Source organism: Scylla paramamosain, chromosome 37, assembly GCF_035594125.1.
Source record: "Scylla paramamosain isolate STU-SP2022 chromosome 37, ASM3559412v1, whole genome shotgun sequence".
Taxonomy (NCBI): Eukaryota; Metazoa; Arthropoda; class Malacostraca; order Decapoda; family Portunidae; genus Scylla; species Scylla paramamosain.
This window is the reverse complement of record NC_087187.1, coordinates 5,617,501-5,645,374: the sequence shown is the minus strand read 5'-3', so window position 1 is coordinate 5,645,374 and position 27,874 is coordinate 5,617,501. Positions and strand designations below refer to the sequence as shown.

At 44.4% G+C, this 27,874-nt stretch overlaps 1 protein-coding gene across 1 annotated transcript in view; it reads right to left on the bottom strand.

Annotated features, from left to right (window-relative positions):
* Positions 1-541: 541 nt before the first annotated feature.
* The window catches only part of LOC135091215 (arginine-glutamic acid dipeptide repeats protein-like), a 28,937-nt gene continuing 1,604 nt past the window's right edge, over positions 542-27,874 (bottom strand). The window contains 24 exon segments of the mRNA XM_063988658.1: positions 542-4,149; positions 7,380-7,519; positions 8,241-8,420; positions 9,114-9,181; positions 9,262-9,408; positions 9,410-9,537; positions 9,539-9,785; positions 10,789-10,922; positions 11,324-11,510; positions 12,102-12,846; positions 12,878-13,323; positions 13,436-14,634; positions 15,015-15,113; positions 15,474-15,814; positions 16,412-16,652; positions 17,135-17,215; positions 17,749-17,847; positions 18,768-18,981; positions 19,519-19,605; positions 19,981-20,176; positions 21,106-21,211; positions 21,475-21,545; positions 22,000-22,118; positions 22,772-23,024. Coding sequence (XP_063844728.1) covers positions 4,036-4,149; positions 7,380-7,519; positions 8,241-8,420; positions 9,114-9,181; positions 9,262-9,408; positions 9,410-9,537; positions 9,539-9,785; positions 10,789-10,922; positions 11,324-11,510; positions 12,102-12,846; positions 12,878-13,323; positions 13,436-14,634; positions 15,015-15,113; positions 15,474-15,814; positions 16,412-16,652; positions 17,135-17,215; positions 17,749-17,847; positions 18,768-18,981; positions 19,519-19,605; positions 19,981-20,176; positions 21,106-21,193 — 5,181 coding nt within the window. The 5' untranslated portion in view covers positions 21,194-21,211; positions 21,475-21,545; positions 22,000-22,118; positions 22,772-23,024 and the 3' untranslated portion in view covers positions 542-4,035.

Below are 27,874 nucleotides of genomic sequence, written 5' to 3'. Positions count from 1 at the left end.
TAAGTGTGTGTAGATGTTGGTGCAGTGTGTTGTGTTAATACCAGTAAGAGAAGTTGTCTTCAGAGAGCAGCCTGCAACTGCACTCAGAGTTAATATTTATTATTATTATTATTATTATTATTATTATTATTATTATTATTATTATTATTATCATCATCATTATTATACAATCATCATTTAACAATCATGATAATGATAATAATTATATAAAACAATAATAATAATAATATTAATAATAATAATAATAATAATAATAATAATAATAATAATAATAATAATAATAATAATGATAATAATAACTATTATTATTACTCCCATGTAAGTATGGCAGCAGTTTGTCAAAGCCAACTCAGGTTAGCAGTGCACCATTGCTTGGAGCACCTGTGCTTCAGCCACTGCATCAGGAAGGGCTGATAGCTGAGTGTCTTGCCAGCCACTGTCCACACAAGTTTTGGTGTGCTATAATAGTGGTAGTGTGTGGTGACTGTGACACACCACCACACACCTTCATTGCTGTAGGTGCATTGAAAATATAATGAGGTAAAAATTACTACTAATTTATTTTCATATATACATCTAGTGAAAGCAAGTTTTAAAAAATAGTACCAAAGAGGTCATCATGATATGACTGTGTAAATGAAATACATATGCATGTGTAGAAAGGGCATCACACCGATATATAAAAGTCCTACACTACTTGAGAGGGTGGAGCACGAGGCCTGACAGTGAGGTGTGCAGGGTGGCGGTGACGACTCCTCCAGACTTCCTGGTGAGGGAGCAGCCAGGGAGGGGGAAGAGGAGGCAGAAAAGAGGAGGAATAGGAAGAGGGGAGGTGGATGGGGAGCAGCAGCACAGTACAGCCATGGCACTGTGCACCAGGCAGTCTTATTGTGTTTATCACAGTAGGAAATTGAGGATCAAAAAGACATCCACTGCTTTGAGGGGACCAGGACTGGCAGCCAATAGAAGTCCAGCACAGAAAAATGTTAGCAGCTGGGGACTTATGGTTCTTATTAATAGTATTTATAAGCCAATGGAGGACCACCTAATCATGATAAATAATAAAGGTTGCAGTTATGGTTAGAAGTCAAGTAATCAGTCACTTACTTCTAATATGCTTAAACTTTTCCCTCAATATCATGCCCTCTTATCTTCTAAAAACTTTGTCAGGTTTTGTAAGGAGACTGAGATCAGGAGACTTACCATTGAGGAAAACAGAAAACACAAGGAAAGTGAGCACACCACGCTGCTTGATTTCTGACCATGACTGACATGTACCACAGCCAATAATGAACCTTGTACACATAATGATCCAATATTCTGGGAGGAGTATGGAAGAGCTAGATTGTGCTCAAGTTCATAGGACCAAATAGTGTTAATGCAGATGAGGATGTCCAGGGCAAAGCATGCCAGTCCCTGAGCTCAACAGGCTTGTGTATGCCTGAGTGGTGAGTGCCTCAAGGCAGTGGTGTGTGAGCTGATGTGTAGGAGTCACTGATCCATGGAGAGAATTTTGAAACACTTGTAGGGAAATAGGAATGCAGTGTTTGCTTTAATTTTTTTTTCATTTGCACTTCTGTAATTTATATATATATATATATATATAGATAGTATTTATAGGTATATATTTTTGACATTTGTGATTTGTGATAGAAAATGCTACACAACAAAAACCAAGGGAACTGCACATTTGAACTCTTGACAACTTTGCTGTACATTAAGTCAACAAGTGATCAATTGCTTTGACCTTAACAACTACACAAGGCTTCTGTCAGTAAAAAAGTGCAAATAGTACTAATTCTGAGTCCAGGCTTGAGTGATTATGTGCTATAGGAACAGGATGTATGGTAGTGTTTGTAGGACACCGCCACACCCAGCAGCAGGCGGCGGGGGTGACTCACTGCCTGAGGGTCTGCCGTGGTCATCGGTCGGCTCAACCAGGTGTCGTTGCCGTGCCTGCCAGCCAGCGGCACGCAAGCATCACAGATGCTATGAATTCATGCTTGGTGTCAACAATTTTGGTTGTGGAGGACCTCAGTATATACATAGGTACAACTAATGGTTACAGACCAGAAATCAATATTTTTGTTTTTATAAATAAGAACTGGGATTTCCTTTGATGAAAGTGAGAGGTTAAACAAAAAATAAAGAGCAAGAAAACCAAATGGCAGACAAGTGCATCATTGCCAGCAGCTCTATTTACACTGCCACTCCACAGTACAACAACTTGTTGAAATACAAAATCACTTTCAGCCTCTGGCCTTAAAACATTGCCTGCCAGCCCTCCACACACACACACACGCAGGGGAGGGCCGAGGGTTTCACAAGACCTAACAAATGGAATAACTAGCCTAGTAACTACAATATTTTGGTTTATATTGGTTCAGTTGCCCTCAGCACCACTACCTCCCTATGGGCTTGGTGCTGTGATATGTTTTCCAATTAAGATTATAAAGTATGGTACTGATAAGTTACATTAGAGTAGACTAATATAGCTCTCTATTTACTGTTGTGTGTGTGTGTGTGTGTGTGTGTGTGTATTCATGAACAACTTGAACTGCCACCTGTGTTTCCCTGACACAAGGTATCAACACACATGCTTGCTTCGTGCCAAGGATGTTACACAGAAAATGACAAACACCTGCAAACCTATCAATATCTCATGGAAATACTATGTATGTGCTCAACAATACTACTCTCTCTCTCACAAACACACCCACCCACCCATGCACACACACACACACACACACACACACACACACACACACACACACACACACACACACAAAGTGAGTAAATTCAGCTTTCTGGACATTTCAAACAGATCAGTGGAATATATTACGAGAAGTTGTGTCAAATCCTTCAGTTAAAGAAAAAATAAAATAAAATAAAAAATAAAATATATATATATATATATATATATATATATATATATATATATATATATATATATATATATATATATATATATATATATATATATATATATATATATATATATATATATGTGATAAAACCATACTAAAACATGAGACACAAGCTGGACTCAGTTCCCTAAAGAGTCAAAACACATGCATAGGTATGCACACACACACACACACACACACACACACACACACACACACACAAGCAAGCCATGTGACTCACACCAACCAATCAACTAACAGTTGCAAATAACTTCAGACATTGCACCAAATTCTTTCTAATGTCTTTGTCACAGAATAAATAATAATGTAGCAGCAAAAGTAGTAGTAGTAGTAGTAGTAGTAGTAGTAGTAGTAGTAGTAGTAGTAGTAGTAGTAGTAGTAGTAGTAGTAGTAGTAGCAATAATAATAATAATAATAATAATAATAATAATAATAATAATAATAATAATAATAATAATAATAATAATAATAATATAGAATCACAATGATAACAATAATTATAATCTTTCTGAGACAAGTGAGAGGGCTGCAAACCTCATTGTCTTTCATCTTATGAGCAAGGGAAGTACAGACAGCAGTAGATCTTTTACTTTCTGTAGCACAGAGGTAATCATGGTAAGATGATGATAAGACGATGATAATCAAAATCATAACAAGTGCAACATTACAACCTCTCCTATAAGGTACTCATGTCTTACTAACAAACCTCATCCTCTAAGTCGCTTCCCTTAATGATTGCAAAACAACCCTGAAGACAAATAAATAATAAGAGCAGCATTATACAACAGCAGAAAGGAAGGAGAGCAAACCTAATGTAAACTGCACCCGTACTGCTCAGTGGGGGCCCTAAGAAGGCAGATTGAAGGGCACGGCTGCCTCGATGTCCTTCCTCACCCATGCCTGAACACCCTTATAATTTGTCCCCTAAGTGTCACTGGGAGGAGGTGTGAGGGATGGCCACACCTTTCACACAGTCCATAGTCCTTTAGATGCATCAAAGGTAATCCTAGTATTGTTCCTTGGATCTGCTTTGAGACCCCAGCTGCCAAGGTTTCTGTGATCAATGGTTCAATGTTGGTGTCCACTAACAGGAAGTGGCTGGGGTCTCCTAGCGCCCATGCCCATACTCTGGCCTGAAGGGTCCTCCCGGCGCAAGGTGTGGGAAGCGCTCTCTCTCTAACAGCATCTGCCGCTGTAGTTCATGTGCGTGGGCTGCTGTGATCTGATGGTGGAATGGAGAGACTTAGTTACCAAGCAAAGAATCTTCACACACATGTACTGCACTGTGTGGCCCTTGACATGATGCTTTACTGATACTTTGTGACCTGAAATGACCTTGGTGACTCTTGGCAGTTGATAAAGATGGCAATACTTTTTTTGTAAACATGATGTTGAGGTCTGGCTTCTTGCAGCTTCACTTATTTCTTATAACAAGCCTGGTATTATGTGCAGCAGCATCTCAGGGGCAGCAGAACACAGCACAATAGCACAGCACAAAGTATCTACATACACAGAATAATGCTTCAAGAAACAGGTGAACACATTGAAATACTTCATACATAGAAAATCTAAGTGAAACAAGGAATGACTGGTTTAAGGAACATCCAAGTTAACACAGTTGCAGTCTGGGACAAGAACTGGCCTAAGCTACACGCACAGTCTCCCTAGTGTGTTGTAGGATCCTAACACATCCACGACTCGAACACATAGTGAAAGCTGTCAAAGGTGATGACTGATGGAAGAAACAATGGAGGGTTTTAATTTTACAACTTGCATTTTCTACACATGCAAGGTGGCATCCAGGAAACAAGCAGGATAAACACCAAAATAACCAAAACATTCCTGCTTATTTCCTGTTTCATGGGGAAAATAGAAATTCTCTGGTGAGGAGTTCCCAGCCCAGTGATCTCTCATCTGTATGACATGACTCTAACATGCAGGGAACAAAGACATGTATTTCAATCCATCATGTCTTGGTGAATAAGAGAAGAATGGGGAAGAAAGAGGAAAGAAGCATCCCTTCAAATTTTTATAAAAAAAATCCTCAGAGGTGTAGTGCAAACCACATCTTTTTATTACGCAGAGCTTACTGAAAAAGTTGACAATGTAAGGTTACCAGTGATCACAGCTGTCCTCAACATTTGTTCCTGATTCTAGCAATATGAGTAAAATCTTTCATGGCCATATCAAATGTTGCAAAAAATGTTTCATGGAACTACTATCTCAGTGAATCAGTCATCCAGTGTGTACAAACAATTCATTCTTTATGATACTGGTACATTCAGCCTAACCTAAGGGCAGGTCAAGCTGTCTACACTCTAGTCTTTAGTCATCACCATCAACCACCTGATCTCTCAGGTTTGAAGTGTGAAGCACAGACATCTCCCACTCAAGGCAATGTTTTGACATCTCCCACACAAGGCAATATATTGGAGACATGGAGACATTAACTCAACTGTCCAAGGCAGATGTAGAGGTCCACTCCACATAAAGATTGCCTTCTTAAGGCTGAAGGGACTAAGCTGTGAATGTGGCAAATGTATTAACTCTTGACTGCTCTGTAATGACAGCATGTAATGGCCCCAACTCAGAGCATCAAGAAAACACAAATTGATCTATTACATAGCCATGAAAAGAATGAAGGGGGATTCAACTCCTGACACAACATTCATGGTAGCACAAGTCCAATATATTACTTATTAGATAAGATGATGATCCAGGTCTATGTAGATTCTGGTCAGCCTTAACTGTCCTGTCACTACAAATACATCACCCATCAGTCAGGTGGAAAACCTGCAGACTAACCAACACTAAATGAGAGTCAAGCAGGTGACTCAAGACCTGTGAGGCTGGCAGGTGGAGTATTTTCTATTATCAAAAGTAACAATTAACCTTGTATGCATGAACAAATGGACCACATGCTGAAAAAAAAAAGCTTGTTATTTTATACCTCAAACATTTTGAACACAATGTCCAGCTGAGCTCCAGACTGGTCTACACATGTCAAGTGATTTTACATACACACATTCACACACACACATACACACACACACATACACACACACACACACACACACACACACACACACATACATACATACATAGAAGATAGACACATTTACAAGCTGCAGGAAGTGTGGGAGCAGTGGAAAAAGGTACACACAGCTGGGGAAGAGTACACACTCCACCACAGACTGCCATAGTTGGTACAGACACTTGGCAACCACCTTGTACGACACCATCAAACCTTTGTTAGCAACATGAATGGTAACATGAGTATCAAGGCATTTTTTATACAACTGCCCAGGTGGAGCTTAGGAAAGAGAAAGGAGGAATTTAGTTTCTTATATAGTTGCTGCAAGAAGTGATGTCACAAGTTCCAGTATATTTCACCTCTACAAATTAAAAAGAAATGAATGCATGGTGCTTGTCTAATACTGATTTTTGTATGAAACATTTTGTACCATATGACATCACTACTCCAGGTCACTGTACAAGAACTGGATGCATAATTCCAAAGAATCAAGGTATCTACTTGACATCACTGTTATCTAATGCAAAGGTTTGATGGTGAGTGAGTTGCCGACTGTCTCAAATGACTACAGCAGTGTGGGATGGTGTATCCTCTCTCACTGGAACACATGGTTACATAGATTCAGGGTGTAAGTACTGCAGGTCTAGACAGGAAGGTCTACAAAACAAGGACTGACTAATTAATAGCTCCATTTCCTCACTTGTTCCGGATAAATTGCACGCAGTGGGCCTTCTAAACACTTCATCATCTGGTAAATACAAAATAGAAAAAAGTTTGATCCACCTGTCTTAAGAATTTTGTTTCAAGTTGTACTGATCACACAAATTTGTCATTTTTTTGTTGCATTCTTCATTATGTCAAGTCGTCTTTTCTCTACATCTGGTGCAGTGTTTGTCATGTGAGCAATAATACCTCATTAAAGTGTTGATTAATTTGTAATAATAAAGAAAGGTTTGGTGTACGAGGACGTGGCAACCGCGCCGCCCACTGGTCCCAAATGGCCGAGCGAGAAGCAGGACACCCAGCACTCTGGTGCAGGAGGCATTTATAAAGGCAGGCGCTAGGCTATTAATGGCTTAAAAGGGAAAAATAAATGTGTCGTCCACCACCACCACCACCACCACCACTGGCAAGGAGGTGTTCCCTGTCCAAGAAGTGGGCAGTGATGAGCAGCAGCTGACCATTTCAGGTACAGATAAGATAGTACAGCACCACAATGACTGTGGCCACAAGATGGGAATAAGAAGCTAGTGGACAAGTGTTGGTGACGGTGGGGCAACGAAAACAACCAAGAAAGGAAGTTTCCCTCCCAGGATAAGTAAGGTTTTCCTTATCTTGAGTGTTTGCTTTCCCTCCTCACCATCACTTGTCCACTTTGACCACCACCATCCAAGAAGCAAAACAAATGGTTGCCTTACATGTGCCAGCTCCTCATACGGCCTCCCCAGCAGGGCGTGGTGGCTCTGGGGAGGGTAACCTGGGGGCAGCTGGTGGGGGGAGTGGTCACCTGGCCGCAGCAGTGGTCGAGGAGGATACCCGGCTGCTGCTACTGCTGCTGCTGTGGGCAAAAAAATAAATAAATGTATTCAAATTTTAGAATTTCACACCAAGTCTTTATGAAAAGAATATATGGCAAAGATAATTATCAGTAATAAGAAATAAATCTCCATCTATACATTTATATATGCTCAAATAATTCAAGCAAACCTGACAATTATGGCACATGAGTCAAACCAAGAACCCTGTATCTAGTGTGTGTGATGAGGCTCTGGAAAACAGCCTCCCAGAGAGTCATGCAAAGCACGCAGCATGCACTATGGGAGCACAGAAGCGACTTGAGACACATGGAGCACCATGCCACCACCAGGGACAGAGAGGAGAGCACAATGGAAGCACTCAACACCTGCACGCCTTGAAGAGAGCAGTGAGAGAGTGAGAAAGAGGAGGAGGAGGAGCACAGATTCTTGGCTACAGGGCTGAGGGAAGCTACTGCTGCTCCTGCCTGCGTGACGGCAGTTCGAGGGAGTCAAGGTCGGCGCAGCGTGCGTGTGGCGCGGCCTTGCTGGGGCAGTAGCCAGGCGTCTGGAGGATGTGTGTACCTGTCTGGTGGTGCAAGGCCACCAGACACCGCTAGGGAGGGGAGGGATGCCCCCAACGCGCACGCACACACGCACGCAGACATGCACGCACGCTCAGCTAGGGGAGGCGGCATGTGGAGTTGTGGGAGGGGCGTGTGGGGTGAGGGGAGGGGAGGTGGGTGGGGCTGGGGGGCTGCATACCTCCTGGGTGAAGGTGCAGGTGGGTGTGGGCGTGGGAGTGAGTATGGGCATGAACTTCGTTGAACATCTGCAGCCGATGCATGTGGTCAGCCAGGGCGAGCCGCTCCACAGAGGACACGGTCAGGGGGCTGTCCGAGGGAGGAGCGGCCCCGGTCAGGCCCAGGGTGGTGGCTGGCAACCCTGCACACAACACATCATGGGTCAACAACACCTGCGCCGCGACTCGTTGTGTGGTGGCGACAGAGGGACAGTAGGAGGGAGAAGAGATGCCAGCACAGGTGAGGCGGTGTTCTCCGGGCTTAATAATACGGGGGACAGGGGGGAGGAGGACAGGCTTGAGCTGTTATTGTATTTCCTCACTCCCCAACATCAAGAATGAATGGGTGGAGAAGTGGATGCCTCACTCTGTCACTATCTCAAGTTTTCTCCACCAGCAGTACTCCACCAAGTCACTACACGAGGATTGGCAGGAGGAGACTGCGTGCTACTGTATGTCATGTGGTCACACCCTTACTCGGAACACACAGGTGACAGAAATGGGGACGGGAAATGAGAAGCAACAGAGAGAGAGAGAGAGAGAGAGAGAGAGAGAGAGAGAGAGAGAGAGAGAGAGAGAGAGAGAGAGAGAGAGAGAGAGAGAGAGAGAGAGAGAGAGAGAGAGAGAGAGAGAGAGAGAGAGAGAGAGAGAGAGAGAGAGAGAGGAGAGAGAGAGAGAGAGAGAGAGAGAGAGAGAGAGTTGAAGAGGGCAGTATTTATTGTGACATCAAAAGGGAGTTCAACACAGGGCAGGAGAAGCGGGACACTGAGGGGGCTGCCAGCACACTACACACAGATGGCTGCTGCCCCCGAGCACATCACCCCTACACACCTCACACAGCAGCACAGCACGGCACCGCTTCACACCGAGGCGGGTCACCTCCGACACCGTGCGGCTCACACAGCTACCAGGGGAGGAGGAGACAGGAAAGAGGGAGGGAGAGGCCAAGAGAGTGAGTGGGGAGGAAAGTTGGAGTAAGATTACCTTGTCCTGCCTCCATGCTCCACCATGATGCAGAAGGTCCTACAAGAAGTACTACAGAGGGAGGGGCTGCTGGGGTACTCACCGAGGCGCTCCAGTCTGTCCCGCTCGTTGGCGATCATGGCCGATGACACCGAAGGGCTGGGGGGGGTAGAGGGGGTGGCTGTGTGGGAAACCCGAGGGCAGGGTCACTGGTGGAGCCAGGCCAGGGAAGCGCGCCCCACTCAGCCAGTGTGGGGACAGGCCATGGGGGTAGGCGGGGTCGGCTGGGTTGAGGGGGCCGCTTCAGCATCTCCTGCTTGATGCGGTCTGTCAGCAGCTCCCGGTCCCTCAGTTCCCTAAGCTCCCGCTCCCGTGCCTCTAACTCCAGGCGCTCCTGTGGGGCTGGTGAGGGGTATAGCATGCTGCCATAGTGCAGCAAGGGATCCAGGCCAGGTGGGGGTGCTGCCCCAAGACCAGAAGGAAGGCCCAGACCAGGGGGACGAGCTGCACCCGGAGACACACCAGCAGGGGAACGGGCATACTCCCTGTAGGGGAAGCATCACATCAGTGCCTGGCATGCAGCAGCACTACCCATAACTGTGTGCTGACTGCTGAAACTCATGAGGAGCACCACTATGCAAGTCTTTCACTGTGCCAATTATTTGTCTTTCATTCTGTTATAAGAATAATTACAAAAACTATAAGAAAACTTTGTTCAACTAAAGCCCATTCAATCCTAAATCAGGTCACAATACATGCACCCTGTGTGCTGGCTGCTGCACCAAACACCAGCTTAAGATTTAACTCTCAGTCAAGTTACATCACAATTCCCATCCTTCATCTTCCCAACCTCATTCTCCTAACAATCCAAAGACTAAATCCACCAATTTACATTCTCAGTATCTGCTTTAATCATATTCTACAAACATTTGCAAATCTTTCCATTCTTCTTTGTTATGAACACATCATCAATAGCTGGTTGTGATAATGTAAATATTTATCACAATAACCAATAAATTAATTGATAATGATAACCTTATCACCGATAATTGATAACTGGTGATAAATTTATTGCCCAATAACCGATAAATTGATAAATCCAAAATTCCAACACTAGCAATAATAATACTGATATTTTAAATTAAAAATATCAATAAATCCAAATCCTTTATCTTTATCTTAGAAAACTTAGAAAAATCTTAGAAAACTCCTAATTCAATGTTTATCTTGTCTTTTTACTAATGAAAAGTACTGTTTTAAGTAAAATAACTACATTTAATTTTGAAAAGCTTAAAACTTCAACATGCTCATGTTCTAAAAACTAAAATTGTTAGTTTGGAAACAAAAGTATCGGCGATACTGATGAATCAATAACATGGGAAAATAATTATTGGATAACCAATAATGCCCACCTATGCACATCACCCATGAACAATTTCCCCTATTCACTTAATCTGAGAATCTTTTGCTTAACTTTAATATCTTATACACAGCCCAACCCACAACACACACACACACACACACACACAAGCAAACCAACACACCCACCCTAGTCTGGAGAGGGCTGGGGTGTCGATGGGGTTCCTGGGCTGCATGCGGTCATACAAAGAGCTTCCCTCCCCAGAGCTTGAAGATTTTGGTGTCTCCCTCTTGTCTGGTGTGCTGCTGCTAGCTTTCCTCTGCTGCAGGGGAAATTGTACATAAGGCACAAGCAAGGGCAGAAGCGCGCGCACACACACACACACAAAGATCCTGATACAAGAGTGCATACAAAAAGCAAGAAAAGGGACAAACCTAAATAAAAAGAAAAGCTTCCACTATAGAAATGTCTGGAATAAACTCTCCCTCAATCTTAATTCTCCTACCACTCAGCCTATATTTGCATCTTTCCTCTTTCCCAAGCCAGTATTTCTCTTTCTCCTTCTCAATCCAGCTCTTTTAGTCCTTCCCAACACTCAAATCACCCTTACCTCCACCCACTACAAGCCAATGTTTTTCCACAGTCCCTCTTATTAGTCTCCATTCTCATTTTTCTCGCAATCATAACACTTCTGTTTCCTCTTCGCCCCCTCTCAACCCCAACTCTATTTCCTGTTCTCCTCTTCCTTAACCCACCTGTATCTTCTCCCCTCTCCTCTCGTTCCTTCTCTGCTTGTTTCCTCAGCCTCTCTTCCCTCTTCCGGGCCAGCTGGCTGTTGGGGACCGGCTTGAAGGTAAGGTCAGTTCGAGTGCAAGAGTTGAACTCGCCGCGATTCCAGTGACGCAGAAAACTGTGGGATGGTGAGAGTCAAAGTGAGGAGGACAAGGAGAGAGGGAGTGTTCACAGATCAGAAGAGAAGAGAAGAGAAGAGAAGAGAAGAGAAGAGAGAGAGAGAGAGAGAGAGAGAGAGAGAGAGAGAGAGAGAGAGAGAGAGAGAGAGAGAGAGAGAGAGAGAGAGAGAGAGAGAGAGAGAGAGAGAGAGAGAGAGAGAGAGAGAGAGAGAGAGAGTTATTGAAAAATCTAAGGTTGATGACAAGAAACTGTGAGATAGTGTCAGTGTGAAGGAGAAAGGGAGCACTGGAAGATCAAAGGATAAAGAATAGTAAGGGAACTAATCATTAAGGGGAAAGCTGGATGCATCTAATAGTAAAAGATAGTAAGAGTGTAAACAATGGAGGTTATTAAGAGAAGGCAACAGCATCTAGTACATTCATAATTTTTAAGTAACAAAGAAAAATCTAGCTAATATGTAAGTTACTTTTTCTGGGAGAACGTAGTGACTCAAAATACCTGTAAGTACTCTATTTCATCAACCCTATTTAAGCTTTTAATCCCTCACATATATCTTAGGTCAACACTGCCAAGCAAACAAGACACCTACATAGCACTCTCCGAGCGGTGGAACTCAGAGTCCTCAATCTTAGGCTCTGGTGACGGCTCCCTGTGGAGAGGAAGGTCGTCGTCCCCATCATCATGTTCCTCGTCATGCTGGGTGGCGGTGGGGCCCAGGGTGGAGGGAGGACCTCCAGGATAGGATGGGTGGCTGGGGGGCACTGTGGCAGGCAGGGCCTGAGTGGTTGGGGGCTGGCTGGCTGCAGGAGTGGAGGATCGTGAAAGATTGACAGGCACTGGTCCTGTGTGGGCTGCTGGGGGAGTGGGCAGGGCTGGCTGTCCTGCAGAAGTAGCTGACAGGCCAGGGGGCAGTCCTGGGGGTAGCCCTGGTGACATGCCAGGGAGGCCTACTGCAGGGCCAGGAGGTCTCAACCCTGGTGGTGGGGCTGCCGGTGGCTGACTAGTTGGCAGCTTGCTGGGGGAGGAGAGGTGGGTAGGAACACCTGGCCGGCCCCCAAACATGGCTGGGCCCAGGTGAGGTGGGGCATAGGCACCAGGGATGGTGGAGGGCTTGGTAGTGGTGGAGGAGGTGGTGATGGTGGAGGAGGAGATGGTGGTGGAGATGGGTGCAGGGGGTGAGGCACGGCTGGAGGACACAGAGGGTGGCGGGGCAGAGGAGCCAGTACTGCTTGGGCGTTGCGATGGAGACTGTGGTCGGTGAAGGGTCGATGCTGTGGTGCGGGGATGACCTGGGCCGGGATAGGAGTACTGCAGGGGCAGAGGGTAGCCATAGGCTGCATAAGGGTAGGGGGTAGCCAGGGATACAAAGGCTGACAGGAAGGGAGCCCAGGCTGGCAGGGGGCAGGCCAGAAGAGCAGGTGATGGGGGTTAGCTTGGACATCTCATTCCTGGGCTCAGACTTGATCTCAGCGATGATCTCTGGACGGTCACCGCGCTCCTGCTTCACCTCCACCTTGGGCTCCACCTTGGGCACCTCCCCCTTGAACACTTCAAGGGGGGGTGGCAGGGAGGAACTGGGATGGTGGGGGCCGGGTGGGGCTGGTGGCTCATACTTGATCTTGTCTGGCCTGAAGGGCGGCTCAGCCTCCCTTTTAATCTGCTCAGGCTTGATGGGGGCAGTTGGGGGATGGGGGAGCATGCCTGAGGTAGAGATGAGTGGTGGCCGAGACAAAGCAGCTGCCACACTGGCTGGGTAAGTACCCGGCACAGTGCTGGCCACAGACAGTGTGGCAGAGGTGGCTGGGGGCTGGCTGGGGGGTGGGTGATGTGAGGGAAGTGGAGGGTGTCCATGGGCAGTTGGTCTGAGGACAGGGTGGTACAGCCCTGGAGGATACCTCACCACCTCTGCCTCAGCCTTCACCTTAGGGGGCTTGTCGTGTGAGATAGGTGTGGGAGCTGTGGTCTGTGGGGCCACCACACTGTGGGGCACACTGCTGACAGGAGCACGCACCACTGAACCCCGCTCCTCCAGGCTGGAGGTGGGACGCAGGGGGCTGGGTGCAGCACTGATGGGTGGGGAGGGGCCCACTGGTGCCACAGGAGCCACCACTGTCAGGGCTGAGGTGCGGGGGCACTGCAGGAGGCACAGACTGAGGCACCACCCGGCAGGCACCCATCCCGGGCCGACCCAGGCCTGGCCCCATAACACCTGGTCCAGTGATGGGCACCCCAGGGGGAACAGCAAGGGGTTTGCCTGGGGTGGAGGGTGGGGCCTGGGTGGGTGGGGGTGCTGGGGCGGTGGAGATTCGGGTGATCACCTGAGGCTGGATGGCAGAGCCAGAGTGGGCTGGGGGAGGTGGAGGTACAGGGCCACCAGGGGAGAGGCGGGGTAAGGCAGTGGATACCAGTGGGGCCTGCACCATGCTGCTCCAGGTGGGGGTGACCTGGGTGGTTGGGGCCAAAGGGGTGGTAGTGGTGGTGGTGGCTGTGGTGGTGGTTGTGGTGGTGACAGGGATGGAAGCAGGGGAGGGGGGCAAGATGGGCCACAGAGATCCTGCAGGCACCAGCTGCCTTGATTTGGGGGGTGGTGGGACAGAGGAGGGAGAGACTGATGATGACAGGGGGAGGAGGTGAGCTGGGGTGGAGGGAGGGGGGGAGGAGGAGGTGGGACAGTTGCAGTGGAAGAGGGGGGAGCAGCAGGAACAGTGACTGTGACAGCTGGAGATGTGGCAATAGTAGTAGCAGGAGGAATGGAAGCTGGGGTAGGAGTAGGGATGCAGGTGGTGGTGGTGGTTACAGTTGTGGTAGTGGTAGCAGTGGTGATGGTGGAGCAGGCTGTGGGAGTGATTGGGGGCAGTGAGGTGGTGGTTGGAGGAGGAGTGGTAGCAGCAGTAGTAGCAGGAGTGGTGGTGGTAGTTGTGGTTGCAGTGACAGTGGATGTGGTGGTGGGGGTGGGGGGGATGCTGGGAGGCAGGGGAGGGGACAGGAGCTTCAGGCTGTGGGGTTGAGACAGGCATCAGTTGTGGGGTGGGGGTGGAGGGGTTCATGGGGGAAGGAGAGCTGGGATCACCACTGCATCCATCCCCTTCATCAGAGCTCTCCTCAGAACTCAACCCAGACATCTGTAACAGAAACACAAAGTTAATATTATCCATCACTTACATCAAAATGTCTTCCCTATAAATTGACCCACACTTTACTTGTCATTAAAAACTCAGGCAGGTGCACAGGCCAAGGTAAGCTGGGAGTCTAGGAGGCCTCTTAAAGGAGTGGCCATGACACAAGTCTCTATTTGCTTACAATCTATGTTCCTTTTAATTACTCCTGCTCATATCTCTCTCTAGTATTCTAGATATGCCATTTAAAAGAGATCCTATCCTTCTTTTTCCATTCAATTTTGCAGTTCCCTAATCCAACTTATAATGGTCACTACTAACAAATGCTTCACCAGCTGCCAACAGTTCCCTCCTACAATCTCTGCCACCATCACCACTGTACTTACGTCTCCACCATTCCGCCTCCTCTTGCTTGGGGTGGAGGAGCCTGAGGCATCGTCAGAGCCCATGGCACGCTTCACCCGCTGGGGATTTTTGTCCTCCATCTGCAAATATGGATGTGCTGAGTGATGCAAATTACTCCGTCTTCCCTACCCACCCCCTCCTTGTGAAGTTATATCTTTCAATCTTCCCCACTCGCTCCCTAGTAATTTGTGGTTCTTACTCATCTTTCTCATCCCTGTACATTTACTGCCTCCTTCTGATACCAAATGACTCATCCACCTTAGTACCAGACACAATACATTCATCTTATTCACTACTCTTAAGTCACCAGTATAGTACCTCCTTCATCCCTCTACCAACAATCTCCTCCACACTGCTTCTTTGGTCTGGGTTATGAGAGCATGTACCCATTCCACCTACTCCTCCAATGACACTTGCCCTATCTTCATCCTTTCACTCACCTTCTTTGGAGCTGGTGAGTTGGACAGTCTTGAAGTCCTGCGGTCTGGTGTCCGTCGGTCGGGTGTCCTCCTGTCTGGTGTGGGGCACTCATCTGTGATATCCGGCGTGTTGGCTCGGGACCGACGGGCAGCACGGTGCCTCGTGCTGATCTCTTTGGAGCGAGTGCGGGTCCTCATCCGCAAGTCTTCCTCCGTGGGCGTGGGTGGAGGACGTCCAGAGCCAGGTGGAGGCTCCCGAGGGTTGGTGATGACAGGCAGGTCCCCGTAGCGCTTAAAGTGTATACGGCACTCATAACACAGCAGCTGCTTGTCCTTCCCGGCGTGATGCCAGTCACGGGAGGCTGTTGTGTGGAGAGGAAACATTGTCAGGTCAGTAATGGCTTAACTCACTTCACTCACAGTTAGGTTACATAAGATAAATAATTTTGATAAGGTGAGTTTAATGAGCTCACTTCACCTCACTCTAGTCACAGTTAGATTGCACAAGGTAAGTCATTTTTGATGTGGTGATTTTATCATTTTTAGTATCACGATGACTTAAGTTATGACTTCTCTCCCTCTCAGGTTTAGCTGATACATGTGTTGCCTAAAACAGGCTGGAACAAGTTGTCATCTGTGCCTCTCTCTCTCTCTCTCTCTCTCTCTCTCTCTCTCTCTCTCTCTCTCTCTCTCTCTCTCTCTCTCTCTCTCTCTCTCTCATGTGTAATGGAGGGTATTCCCTTTGTGAGTTATTTAATCTTTACCAAGATAAATCTATTTTTAATACCATGATAGGATAGAGGTTTCTCTCTCACTCTCTTTCTCTCTTTGCCCTAAACAATATTCTTCTTCACACCATGTTCAGATTTTCCTCCCTTCTCCTCCAACCTCAGTATCACTCTGTACCCATAACACTCAGTCACAGCACCAGCCTCAGCACAGCAGCAGCAGTGACTCACAGGTAGTGTAACAGTGGCGGCAGTGGTAACCCTGACGGTCCTTAGAGTCTGAGTCATCAGAGTCGTCGTCCTTCTCTGAGGCTGAGGAGGGGTCCAGGGGGTCACTGGGGCCTGTGTTGCGCTGTGCCCGGGGTGTCCGTATCCGCCGCAGCACATTTTGGCGGCGGTGGCGGCGGTGGGGTCTGTGGCCAGCTGCTGCGGGGGTCTTCTTCCACAGGTAGTAGAAGGACACCAGGTCACTCTGTAAAGAGATGAGCTAACTGATAGAGTGAGGTCAGATGGTTGCAATGGGATGGAGGAGGAGAGTGTAGAAAGGATAAGGAGGAAAGAGACTGGATGATGAATGAGAGGACAAGGAAGGTGAGTGACTGAAGAAGAGAGGACAAAAAGGAAGGATGGTTGGTGAAAAGCACAGGGTATGAAAGGGAAGGAGGATGAATGGAGTGTGCAAGAAGGAAGGTGGATGGAGATGAGAGTAGAGGACAAGAAGGAAGGACAGAAAAAGTAAAGGAACAAGATGTGAGGAGTGATGGAGAATGAAAATGAGAGGACAAGAAGAGGACAAGATGGAGAAGGGAGACTGATGGTAAGATAACAGGACTAGGAAAAAAAATTGAGAGAGAGAGAGAGAGAGAGAGAGAGAGAGAGAGAGAGAGAGAGAGAGAGAGAGAGAGAGAGAGAGAGAGAGAGAGAGAGAGAGAGAGAGAACCACCAATGACTTACTGTTTCTTTGTGGGGCAATAAGTCCTTGCGGATCCTGAAGAAGTTCTTGCCATACTGCCTCAGGCCCTTCATGAACCGCTTCTGCAAAGACACAAACTCACTCAAACCACCAACTCAATTAACACCACTAGGACAAATGCATGCACAACAACCTGAAGACATGACAGGATCCACAGAAGGCAAGGGTGACAGAGAGGTGACTTGTTCAACTGCATCACAACCCTGCAATGTTGAGTATGGTCCTGTCAACAAGTCAAACATACTACACACCTTCACACTACCTATAGCATTTTCCCTCAATCTTAAATCCTCTAAATTGCTGACAATCTTGCAAAACTAGATTCTAAGGAGATAAACAATCTTGCAATGCTGGGTTAGTCCTGATTATGTCTCCTAAAATACTACACACTTTCACACTACCTTTAGCATTTTCCTAACAATCTCCTTGCAAAACTTGACAACAATGAAGACAATGAAATAGAGTAACTGAACAAGACTAAGATAAACAGATAGAGAGGAGACAAGAGTTCAAAAAATTTTGGGAACCTGCAAACATGATAGGTGTGAGTGCAGTGGATTACAGGGATTCAGATCATGACTGTACCAACACTTACCCTGTCATCCTCCGACCACTTCTTCTCAATGCCATCAGGTACAGGACACTTGACCAGTGCCTGTAGGGCCTTGCCATGGTCGTAGTCACTGTTGTGTAGCTGCAGACGGATGTATAGACAATGGTGAATATGTGCTTTCGTGTGTGGTGTAAGCCTTTGCATTTAAGTTCACATTAGATGAAATTATACATAGTTTTTTTTTTCATGATTTACTGGGTTGTAGTCAATAAACTATATACAGTAAGTATCCATCTATCTACCAATCTATGTAGGTAATGCATAATGGTAAAATCCTTCAATATCACACATATGATTAGGTACAGTTTCTCATAAATGATCTTTCAATGCTGGCAAATGAATAGAGTTATAAAATAGAGAAGTGGAGCAACAAGAATGACATCAAAGGAGGAGCTAAGAATGGTGGTGACTGTAGACAAAAAGTGAAGGTAATAATGAAGAAAATTTCTCAGGAATGATCTTTTGCTGATGAATAAATACTAAAGAAGTGAGAGAGAGAGAGAAGTGAATCAATGAGAATGACATGAAAGGAGAAATAGGTATGAATGGGGACAAGTGGTGGCAAAAAGTGAAGGCAATGAAGAGGAAGACTGAGAGAGGAAGCATGAGAGAGTTGATTGAGTAAGCAAAATGAAGCTAAGGAAGAGCAGAGGGTGAAGATGAGGAGGATGGCTCGGAAATGATGCACAGTCCAGGGCATAACTGTGATAAAAACTGTAGAGAAAACCAGTGAGTATAATTTTAATGGGAGAAAATAAAAGTAAAGTGCAGTAAAAATAAATAAAGGAAGGAAGTTGAGAGAATGATTGAGTAACCAAACAAAACTCATAAAGATATCACAGTGGAATAGAATAAGTCAATTAAAATAAGCAGAATGGATGAAAATACTTGACAGACTGAGTAATGAAAAGATCAAGAAGCAGCAGACAATGAAGTAGAGTAACTGAACAAGACTAAGATAACCAGATAGAGAGCATTACAGATAAATCTTGGCAACACACCATCTCCAAAGCATTGATAGTAGTGTCGTCCCTGGAGGCTGCATTACACCTGTCTGTGGTGGAGCCTCCGTCACACAGGCCAGCGAATGCTGCCATGGATCGTGCTGCCCTCAGGTACATCAGGAGATCAGTGTCTCGGGATGCCCCAGGAACCCACCGCTGCTCCTCCCAGTCGGCACACACCTCTGGCCGCTCATCCACTATTACATTGCCCCTGTGAAGGATGGTGAGGGTTGTGACTGGTGTAGGGGTGGTTTATTTTGCCTTCCATCTTACAAGCACACACACACACACAATTCAAGACTATGTTGCATTGAAATATACCAGGAAACAGAAGAAACTGACTCAAATATTATAAATTTCAAGAGATAAATGAATACACATGCTCTTCAGACTAGATTGGATAAAAATGAATAAATTAATAAATTAATTAATTAATTAATTAATTAATTAATTAATTAATAAAGAAATAAAAATATAGGAAAACATGGTACTGATTCAAATTGTTTGAACTTGAATTAAATATACAAGTACAAATAAAAACACACACACAAGCACACATCTGTATATAAATGCCCTTACTGTTCTTTCTACTTGCTTTCTGTAAATATTCTTTTTGCCACCAAGTTTCATTCTAAGTTTTGTAAAGAAAGCAAGACAGCAGATAAAGCACTTTCACCACAGGCTTGCAGATGGAGCTAAGAGAGATGGCAGAACTAAGTCAAGGCACAAGGCTGGTGTGGTGACTCACTTGAACTCGGGCAGTTTGGCCTGGTGTGAAGGTCCCACGCGGATCTCCCCCTGTGTGGAGGCCAGCCGCCGCGTCTCTGGGTTGTATCTGCAACACACCCATACACACACATCCATGAATAGGTAGAGTTAACTAACCACAGCATTAATTACACTTAATGCAGTACAGTTCATAACACATAGTTGCCCATAGTGTCATATTGTAACTAAATACATCCATCTGCCACACTCATGGTTCTTGATCTTTGCAGAATTGTTAATATACAGCAGTCTCTGTGTATATGATAATTTCTATTTGATTTGTAGTCATGAAATTAACTAAACTTGATGTCACTTCTTGGGGCAAATATACATAAAAATTAAAAATAAATAAAGATAACACACATTCTGTCATTCCCTAAACTCCTCCATCCACCCCTGGCAGGTCTCACACAAGCTATCCATCACTGACAGATTCCCTCACCCCAGGATGTAAAAGAAGGAGTTGTCCTCAGGCAGGAAGTCCCTGACAGAGTGGATGTCGGAGTAGTGGTCCACCCGGCACAATCCCCGCAGCACAGACACAGGGTATGTGTCTGTGGCGTCTGAGATGAACAGTTCCCGCGACTTGATCACCGGGTCGTCAGTCACCAGCGACTTGTTATCTGGGAGTGACGGTGCTGATTTTTTTAATATTTACACATTAGGCGGAGGCCCACGGCTGAGCAAAAATAAAAAGTTAAATAAAAAGAAAATGGCAAATAAAAAGAACATTAAATAAATGTGTTTGCTATTCATGTTGTTAGTGAGTTTTTTCTGACAAGTATGACAAAGGTGGTTTCCTTTATTTTCAAGCAAAGCAAAGGTGCATGGGTGAGTAAATATACAGACAAATAAATAAAAGAATATAAATAAATAAATAAATAAATTAATTAATTAATTAACAAACAAATAAATAAACAAATTACAAATCATTACTATTTGGTGTGCACCTTTAAACCAACAGATAAATTATTTAATTAAACACCAGTGATTCAAAAGTATTGCTAATAAAATCAAATGTAAAAAAATGGATAAGTAAATAATTACAAGATGAAATAAACTAAAATCACAAATAAACAACATAAATAATTAATTTAAGCATTTGCTGGCATCTGAGATGCATTTCTCCCATGAAAAGATTTGTATAAAAGATTATTCTGCACTTTATGCTCATGTAACAAAACCAAGCATCTTTGTTGAAAAAGTGGTGTGTCATAAATGCCAGCAAATGCAGTAAACACACATACACTTACTTGTATTGCACACACACACACACACACACACACACACACACACACACACACACACACACACACACACACACACACACACACACTATACTGTTTAGTACAAGAGCAAGGACACCATTACAGTGACCCACTATTATTTATGGAAATATACCTCTTGTCCTATCCTGATTACTAACCCTACACCATCTATTTTATATCACTAACACCACTTAAACACCTTTACTGATTCCCTCTAAGCTTGCATCTCTGTCTCCCTCCCTCCACGAGCTTGACTGAGGGCCCTAACACTTCAACAAAGCATAGCAAGGTGTGCTTACTATTCTCAGTGTTGCGGTCCTGTGCCAGCCGCTGGTACACTGTCTCCGGCACCTCCGAGGGCCGGTAGAACCACTTGATGTTTACCATGAGATTGTCACGCTTGCTCTGCATAATGACAAACATGACAGCATAAGAAGGATGTAGTGACTGGCATTATTGATTTCATGGTCATAAACAGAATACCTAAAAACAATCTAAATGTGCTTTTTGTCTTTGTTTTTTTTTATCTTGGCTGACCTTTACAAACATGTACACGTGTGTAAATACATGTGAATAACAATAAATAAATAAATAAAAGAAATACTGCCATGAAGAAAAGTATCTCTAAGTTCTGTCCCACATGCACATTAATAATAACAAACACTCACGCGTCTGAACTCCTGAATTGAGCAGATGAAGAAGGGCTGGTCAACACGTTGGCTCTCTATATAAACCGAATCTGTGAGGAAAACACACCTATGTAGGAAAACTAAGACTACAAAAGGCCAGTTGATGTACAGAAGATGGTTCCCGAGATAAATTAAACAGATACACTTAAAATACCTAAGAATATATGTGTGGATAAATAAGGAAGAGAAGATTATGTTAATGGTACTATATAATGAACAGCATCCAAACGTTTCATTTCTATTCAGTTCAAATTCAATTATGATATCAACTGAACTTTTTGCAACAAGGTGAGAAAATCTAAGCAGAGAGAGAGAGAGAGAGAGAGAGAGAGAGAGAGAGAGAGAGAGAGAGAGAGAGAGAGAGAGAGAGAGAGAGAGAGAGAGAGATGAATAGAGAGGAGAGAAGAGAGAGAGGAGAGAGAGGGAGGGGGGGGGGAGAGGGGGGGACTGAGATACAACATTCAACACCAGCATCAGCACCATCATTTCCCACACCCCACACACCTCCAGGCCTGTAGAGTGTGCTGTCATCTGTGCACAAGTAGGACACGTACTCCCCCGTTGGGTGCCCGGAATGCCTGGCCTCGCACTGGCTGCTTCTTGCCCACCACAGCTGTCATTACCTGGGAAACATAATGAGTAAGGTGTCAACTGTGCTTCTGATTCGCCAGTCAATACCACATCCCTTTGCATCACTGAAACATTGGGAAGTTGATCTAAGGGCTCTGGGATACATAGCCAATGAAACACTGAGGATTTGATCTGAATGCCATAGAATACTTAAGCCACAGAAACAATGACAGGTTAATCTGAATGCTACAGGATAAACTGGTCACAAAAACAAAGAAACTGATCTGAGGACTGAGATAAGTTAGCCATAAGCACTGAAGTATTAATGTGAAGACTACAGGAAAAACTAGCCACAGAAACAATGAGAAACTGATCAAGTGAAGGCAAATAAACTAGCTGTGAGAAGTTCCTGCAAAGACTAAGCCCTAGCAGGACACTCAAAGCACCAGAAGTCCAACACATCACTAATCAGGTTCAGGTGATCACCAAGGCCTGAGTGAGTTTCATTTGGCCTTCACTGTCCTGTCACTACACCACCATCTGAGTGCCACAAGTTAAGTCTACACCAGGAGCAGCTGCCCTGACAGAGCCACTCCTTGCTCCAGTGCCTCAATAACAGCATCACCAGGTCCCTCACTCTTCACCTCAGTGCCTCACCTCAATAACAGTGCCACCAAGTTCCTCATTCCTCCCCTCAGTGCCTCACCTCCTCAATAACAGTGCCATCAGGTCCCTTTGGCCCGCCCGGCACCATCACTCCACTGGGGGGGATGGAGGCCGAAGACGAGTTGGAGTTGGAAGAGGAAGTGGAGGAGGGGGGGGTGGGTCAATGGAGGTGTCGGTGCAGCCCCCTGCCACTGCCGCCACTGCTGCTGCCGCTGCCGCCCCACCATTTTCCCCCCTCCTCCACCCCTTTACCTCGGTCTGTGGTGGTCATCATCCACTTAGCTTGTCCACATCTGAAAGGGTGAAAAAATGTGACTTAGATACAGAAACAGGAGTAAAGTGTGATGCCTTATATGGTGAGACTACAACTACTGATATAAATACTATTCTCTCTCTTAAGACATTCCCTTTCTACTTGCTGCATAACGGCCAAATAAACAATGTAAACCTGACTCAAATCCCACACTCACACACACACTTAAAGGTATAGATATTTCCCCTGATGTCTTGATAAAATGACAGATAATAAGTGTAAGGAAGATAACCTGCTCCTTATCTGTGCTGGCTTGGCTCGGCCCCAACACCTGATGCCCCAGGACCTCAACAAGTTACTGATATGATGATCCCTTTCATGTCCACACTCAACCTTTATCAATGGCTCCATTCTCACCCATGTGGCAGTGCTATCTATTTCAGGACGATGCAGGGCAGGGCTTAGGTATTACGGTGCATTCTCTATCACAGCTTTATCTTAGGAAAATGTTTGTCCTTCAATATTTGTACCTCATTTTGTGTTGGTGCTTCTATGATGAACCTTTTATCTTATCTTTGTCTTGGGAAACATCAAATACACACAGATAATAGAGATAGTCCTTCAATGCACTCTTTACCTAATCTTCTACTTGAGAAAAATTAGATGTATTCCTAAGATTCTGGAAATGTTAAAAGCCCTTCAGTATATTCAGTACCTCATCTTTGCTTTGGAAAATGTAAATTAGAAAAAGAAGGAAAAGATGAAGAGGAACAAGACTTTAAAGAAAATGAAGAGGGTGTAGGTCTTCATGGCATATCAACATCAGTTCATACTTATACATTTTACAACTGTACAACATGAAGGAATAGGAAAGCTTTAGCCCTTTGTGCTACTTACAAGGAAAGCTTTAGCCTTTTGTGCTACTTGTAAGCATAAAAAACACAGACTGCAAAACACCAGCTGACACACACATGCACGCATGCAAGCACACACACACACACACACACACACACACACACAGTAATAAACTAAGGAACTTTCTGTTTACTTCTGTATTTCTCCTTCCATACAATGTCAACTGTTTCAAGACAAAGGCCATCCCAGTGAAGAGTTGATTGAGTTTTGCAGATGTCTGTGTGTGTGTGTGTGTGTGTGTGTGTGTGTGTGTGTGTGTGTGTGTGTGTGTGTGTGTGTGTGTGTGTGTGTGTGTGTGTGTGTGTGTTTACCTAGTTGTAATTTACAGGCCCTGAGCTTCCCTCTTTATCTATAAATGTCTAATTTTTCCTCTAGTTTGTGCACACTTGTCACCAGAACTATATCTTCTCTTTTAGTCCATTCCAAACTTCAATGTGTCTTTGTGGAACACTATTCTTCTTCCTTTCCTCACCTTGTGTCAGTGTCCCCTTCTACTTTCATGACTTTTTGTCTCTTTTAATAACAGTGTCATTATCTACTTCTTCCACTTTATTTACCAGCTTATAGATAGTTACCAAAATCTCCTCTTTCTCTCCTTTGTTCCAGTGTGTGTGTGTGTGTGTGTGTGTGTGTGTGTGTGTGTGTGTGTGTGTGTGTGTGTGTGTGTGTGTGTGTGTGTGTGTGTGTGTTACAGTGACAGACTCCACCTAACACTGGCCACCACTAACCCTACTGTACAGTTGCTACAAGACTTGGTGTCACTAAGTCCACTGAATTTCATCTCTATAGATCAAGAAATTAATAAATGAATCAACAAACTGCTTCACATTAAGAGCACTGCAATGACCAAAAAGAACTGGGGATGTGACAGGATGCAGCTGATAGATTTTTTTAAACTATCTGCTACCTAAAAATTACATTATATCAAGCCAACAGGGAGGTAACAGATGGAGGCAGTTGTCTGATATCAAACTTCCTGCCTGAAACACCTGGAGCAATACATAACTCCTCTGGCCAGGCATACAAAACCAGGTGATAAGAGGGCACCTTTACACACACCACAACACAATGGAAGCTGCTGTAAGTCACAATGGTGGATGACTCACTCACCATTATATAAGAGCAGAGAGAGAGAGAGAGAGAGAGAGAGAGAGAGAGAGAGAGAGAGAGAGAGAGAGAGAGAGAGAGAGAGAGAGAGAGAGAGAGAGAGAGAGAGAGAGAGAGAGAGAGAGAGAGAGAGAGAGAATATGTTAGAGGACCTAGTGCTTCTTTCCTTGGAGCAAAAGACAGCCAGCACAAGAGGGTGGCAGCCACACCTGACCCAACATTAGTTAGATTCTCAAAGGACATTTTCCCCCAGTAATGCTACAGACTATTTTCAGAACCATGAAAACATTCTTGAAAATTCCAATAACTTCCATTAGAGCCTGTTAAAAGAACAGTCAAGATGCCAATATATTTGAGAATACAGTATAACATTATATAAAGTGCTGGGGCTGAGAAGTCATGTCTAACACTTCACTATCACTTCTACAAAAGTTAGGGAATTAGGATAAAAGCACCATTTCCTTGTATTTTTTATTCATGTCTGTGCTAAAGCTTCAGCTAAACAGACCTGGCCTTGATGTTCATAAATACATGCAATCCAAACGTACACACACACTAGTTCCAGCCCCCCCTCATAGCTTAAGTCAGTCAGTCAGTACTGGGAGCTCACTCAAACAAGCCACCCCATCTTTCCCCTCACCAAACCCAGGACTCCTCTCTCTCTCTCTCTCTCTCTTTCTCTCTCACCCTAGGGTTGGTGGGAAGAAGAGGGGAAGAGGTTCAAGAGTGCCCAGTACTGACTGGTTGTGACTCAAGCTTCTTACTCTCATCCCTATTCTGTCCACCTCTCTAATGCAAGAGTTAACCAGGATTTTCAATCATTCCTTTCTCTGGTAAACTCTGGAACTCCCTGCCTGCTTCTGTATTTCCTCCTTCATATGACTTGAGCTCTTTCAAGAGGGAGATTTCAAGACACTTATCCCTTGCTTTTTAATCATTCTGTCTGACATCTTAATGAGAAATGGCATTAAATGGGCCTTTTTTTATTCATAATTTTTTTTGTAATTGGCTAGTGGAGCTCTTAAAAAAAAAAAGGGGGGGGGGACAAACCAGTAAATGTAAGTTTACGAAGTGTATAATAAAAAAAAAAAAAAAAAAAAAGCAAATGAAATATCAAGAGCACAGACTCACAAGATGCAGGAGAGGGTAAGCCCAGTGGCAAATGGAGCCTTGGTATTTCCCCTTCAGCTCCTCCCTCTGCTGCAATAAATCTAGGAAGCTTAACAGACGTATTACTAAACAAGATTAAGCATCAAGGTCAAGCTGCCCAGAGTCTATTTTTACTCTGCTCGTCACAAGAGTAGTTCTTCCTTGCTTGTATTGTAACGTCATATTTTGGGCCATCAAGTCAAGAGCAGTTTCAAGATACCTCTAGAAAATTTATCAACTTTCTTTTTCTGGGGGGGAGGGGGGAGTGCAAGTTAACAAGTTTTCCTTTTTCAGTGCCATTGACATATTTGCAACCATCAAGTCAAGAAGGGATTGAATACCTCTTGAAGAAAATTGGTCTTTTTTTTTTTATTCATAGACAACAAAATTAAAAGATATGCAGATACATGAAAGGAAAATCTTACTGTGACATATACATCAATGAGACTATATGACTACAAATTACATCCATCCCTCTTCATTAATAACACACTCTGGAACATGCCATGAGGTCAAGTTAGGTCAGCTATTAAGTTAGCATTGCTGTTCCTACTCATACAAGAATCCCACTCTTGAGAACAATGCAGATGTTTTCATACAAATGACCCATTAAGGAAACGATCAGATTAGGTAGTTAGCATTAGTGTTCCAATTCATACTGATATCTCCAATTCTACCCTGAGAACAACAAAGATATTCTCATACAAACGACCCACTAAGGAACTGATCCGGTGATGCTATGAAAGAGAGGAGCTTTGGTAGGAGCCTTTGACATTACCTTTTTTTATGTAAGAGTAGAAAAATAAAAGACCCATTGAAGTGCCAGTCTATAAAGGAAAGAACCAAAAGAATGATCCAAAACTGAAGGAGTCACTTGAAACCTCCGTCTTGGAAGTGGTCCAGTCATATGCAGTGGAAATACAGAAGCAGGCAGGGAGTTCCAGAGTTTACCAATAATGGATGAAAGATTAAATACTGGTGAACTCTTGCTTTAGGGAGGTGGATAAAATATAGGTGAGAGAAAGTAAAGTCTTGTGCAGTGAGGCTGTGGGAAGAGGAGAGGCATGCAGTTAACAAGATAAGAACAGTTAGTGTGAAAGTTGGGGTAGAAGATAGCAAGAGATGCAAAACCTTGGGCACACAACACATTATCATTACCAGCTGTGAATAAAAAGAAAGAAAGAAAAAAAAGAAACTCCATTTGTGTGTATTTACCTATTTAGATTTTTACAAGATTAAGTGAAGCTTGTTATATTTCATTGTATGTGTGTGTGTGTGTGTGTGTGTGTGTGTGTGTGTGTGTGTGTGTGTGTGTGTGTGTGTGTGTGTGTGTGTGTGTGTGTGTGTGTGTGTGTGTGACACAGGAAAAGGCTTGCATATTCTACATCTCTATATCTATTATATATCAAATCTATCAAACTTACTATACAATGCTTAAAATTTTCCTTTATCAGTTTTTCTCTACTATACATTGCTTAAAATTTTCCTTTACCAGTTTTCTCTACATCTTTTTTTTTTTCTTTTTTTAGGGAACCAGAGCCTGATAAAAATTAATACTTTCACCTTCTCCTTGATCCTCTCTCTTCATCCCTCTCCTCCCTCAATCCAAGTCCCTAGAGCATCAACCTCATTTAGTCCCTCCATAGCCATTATCCTCCAAGCAGAGATCACCACACAGCCCTTAATTGCCTCAAAAGTTACGACCCAAACCTCAACAAC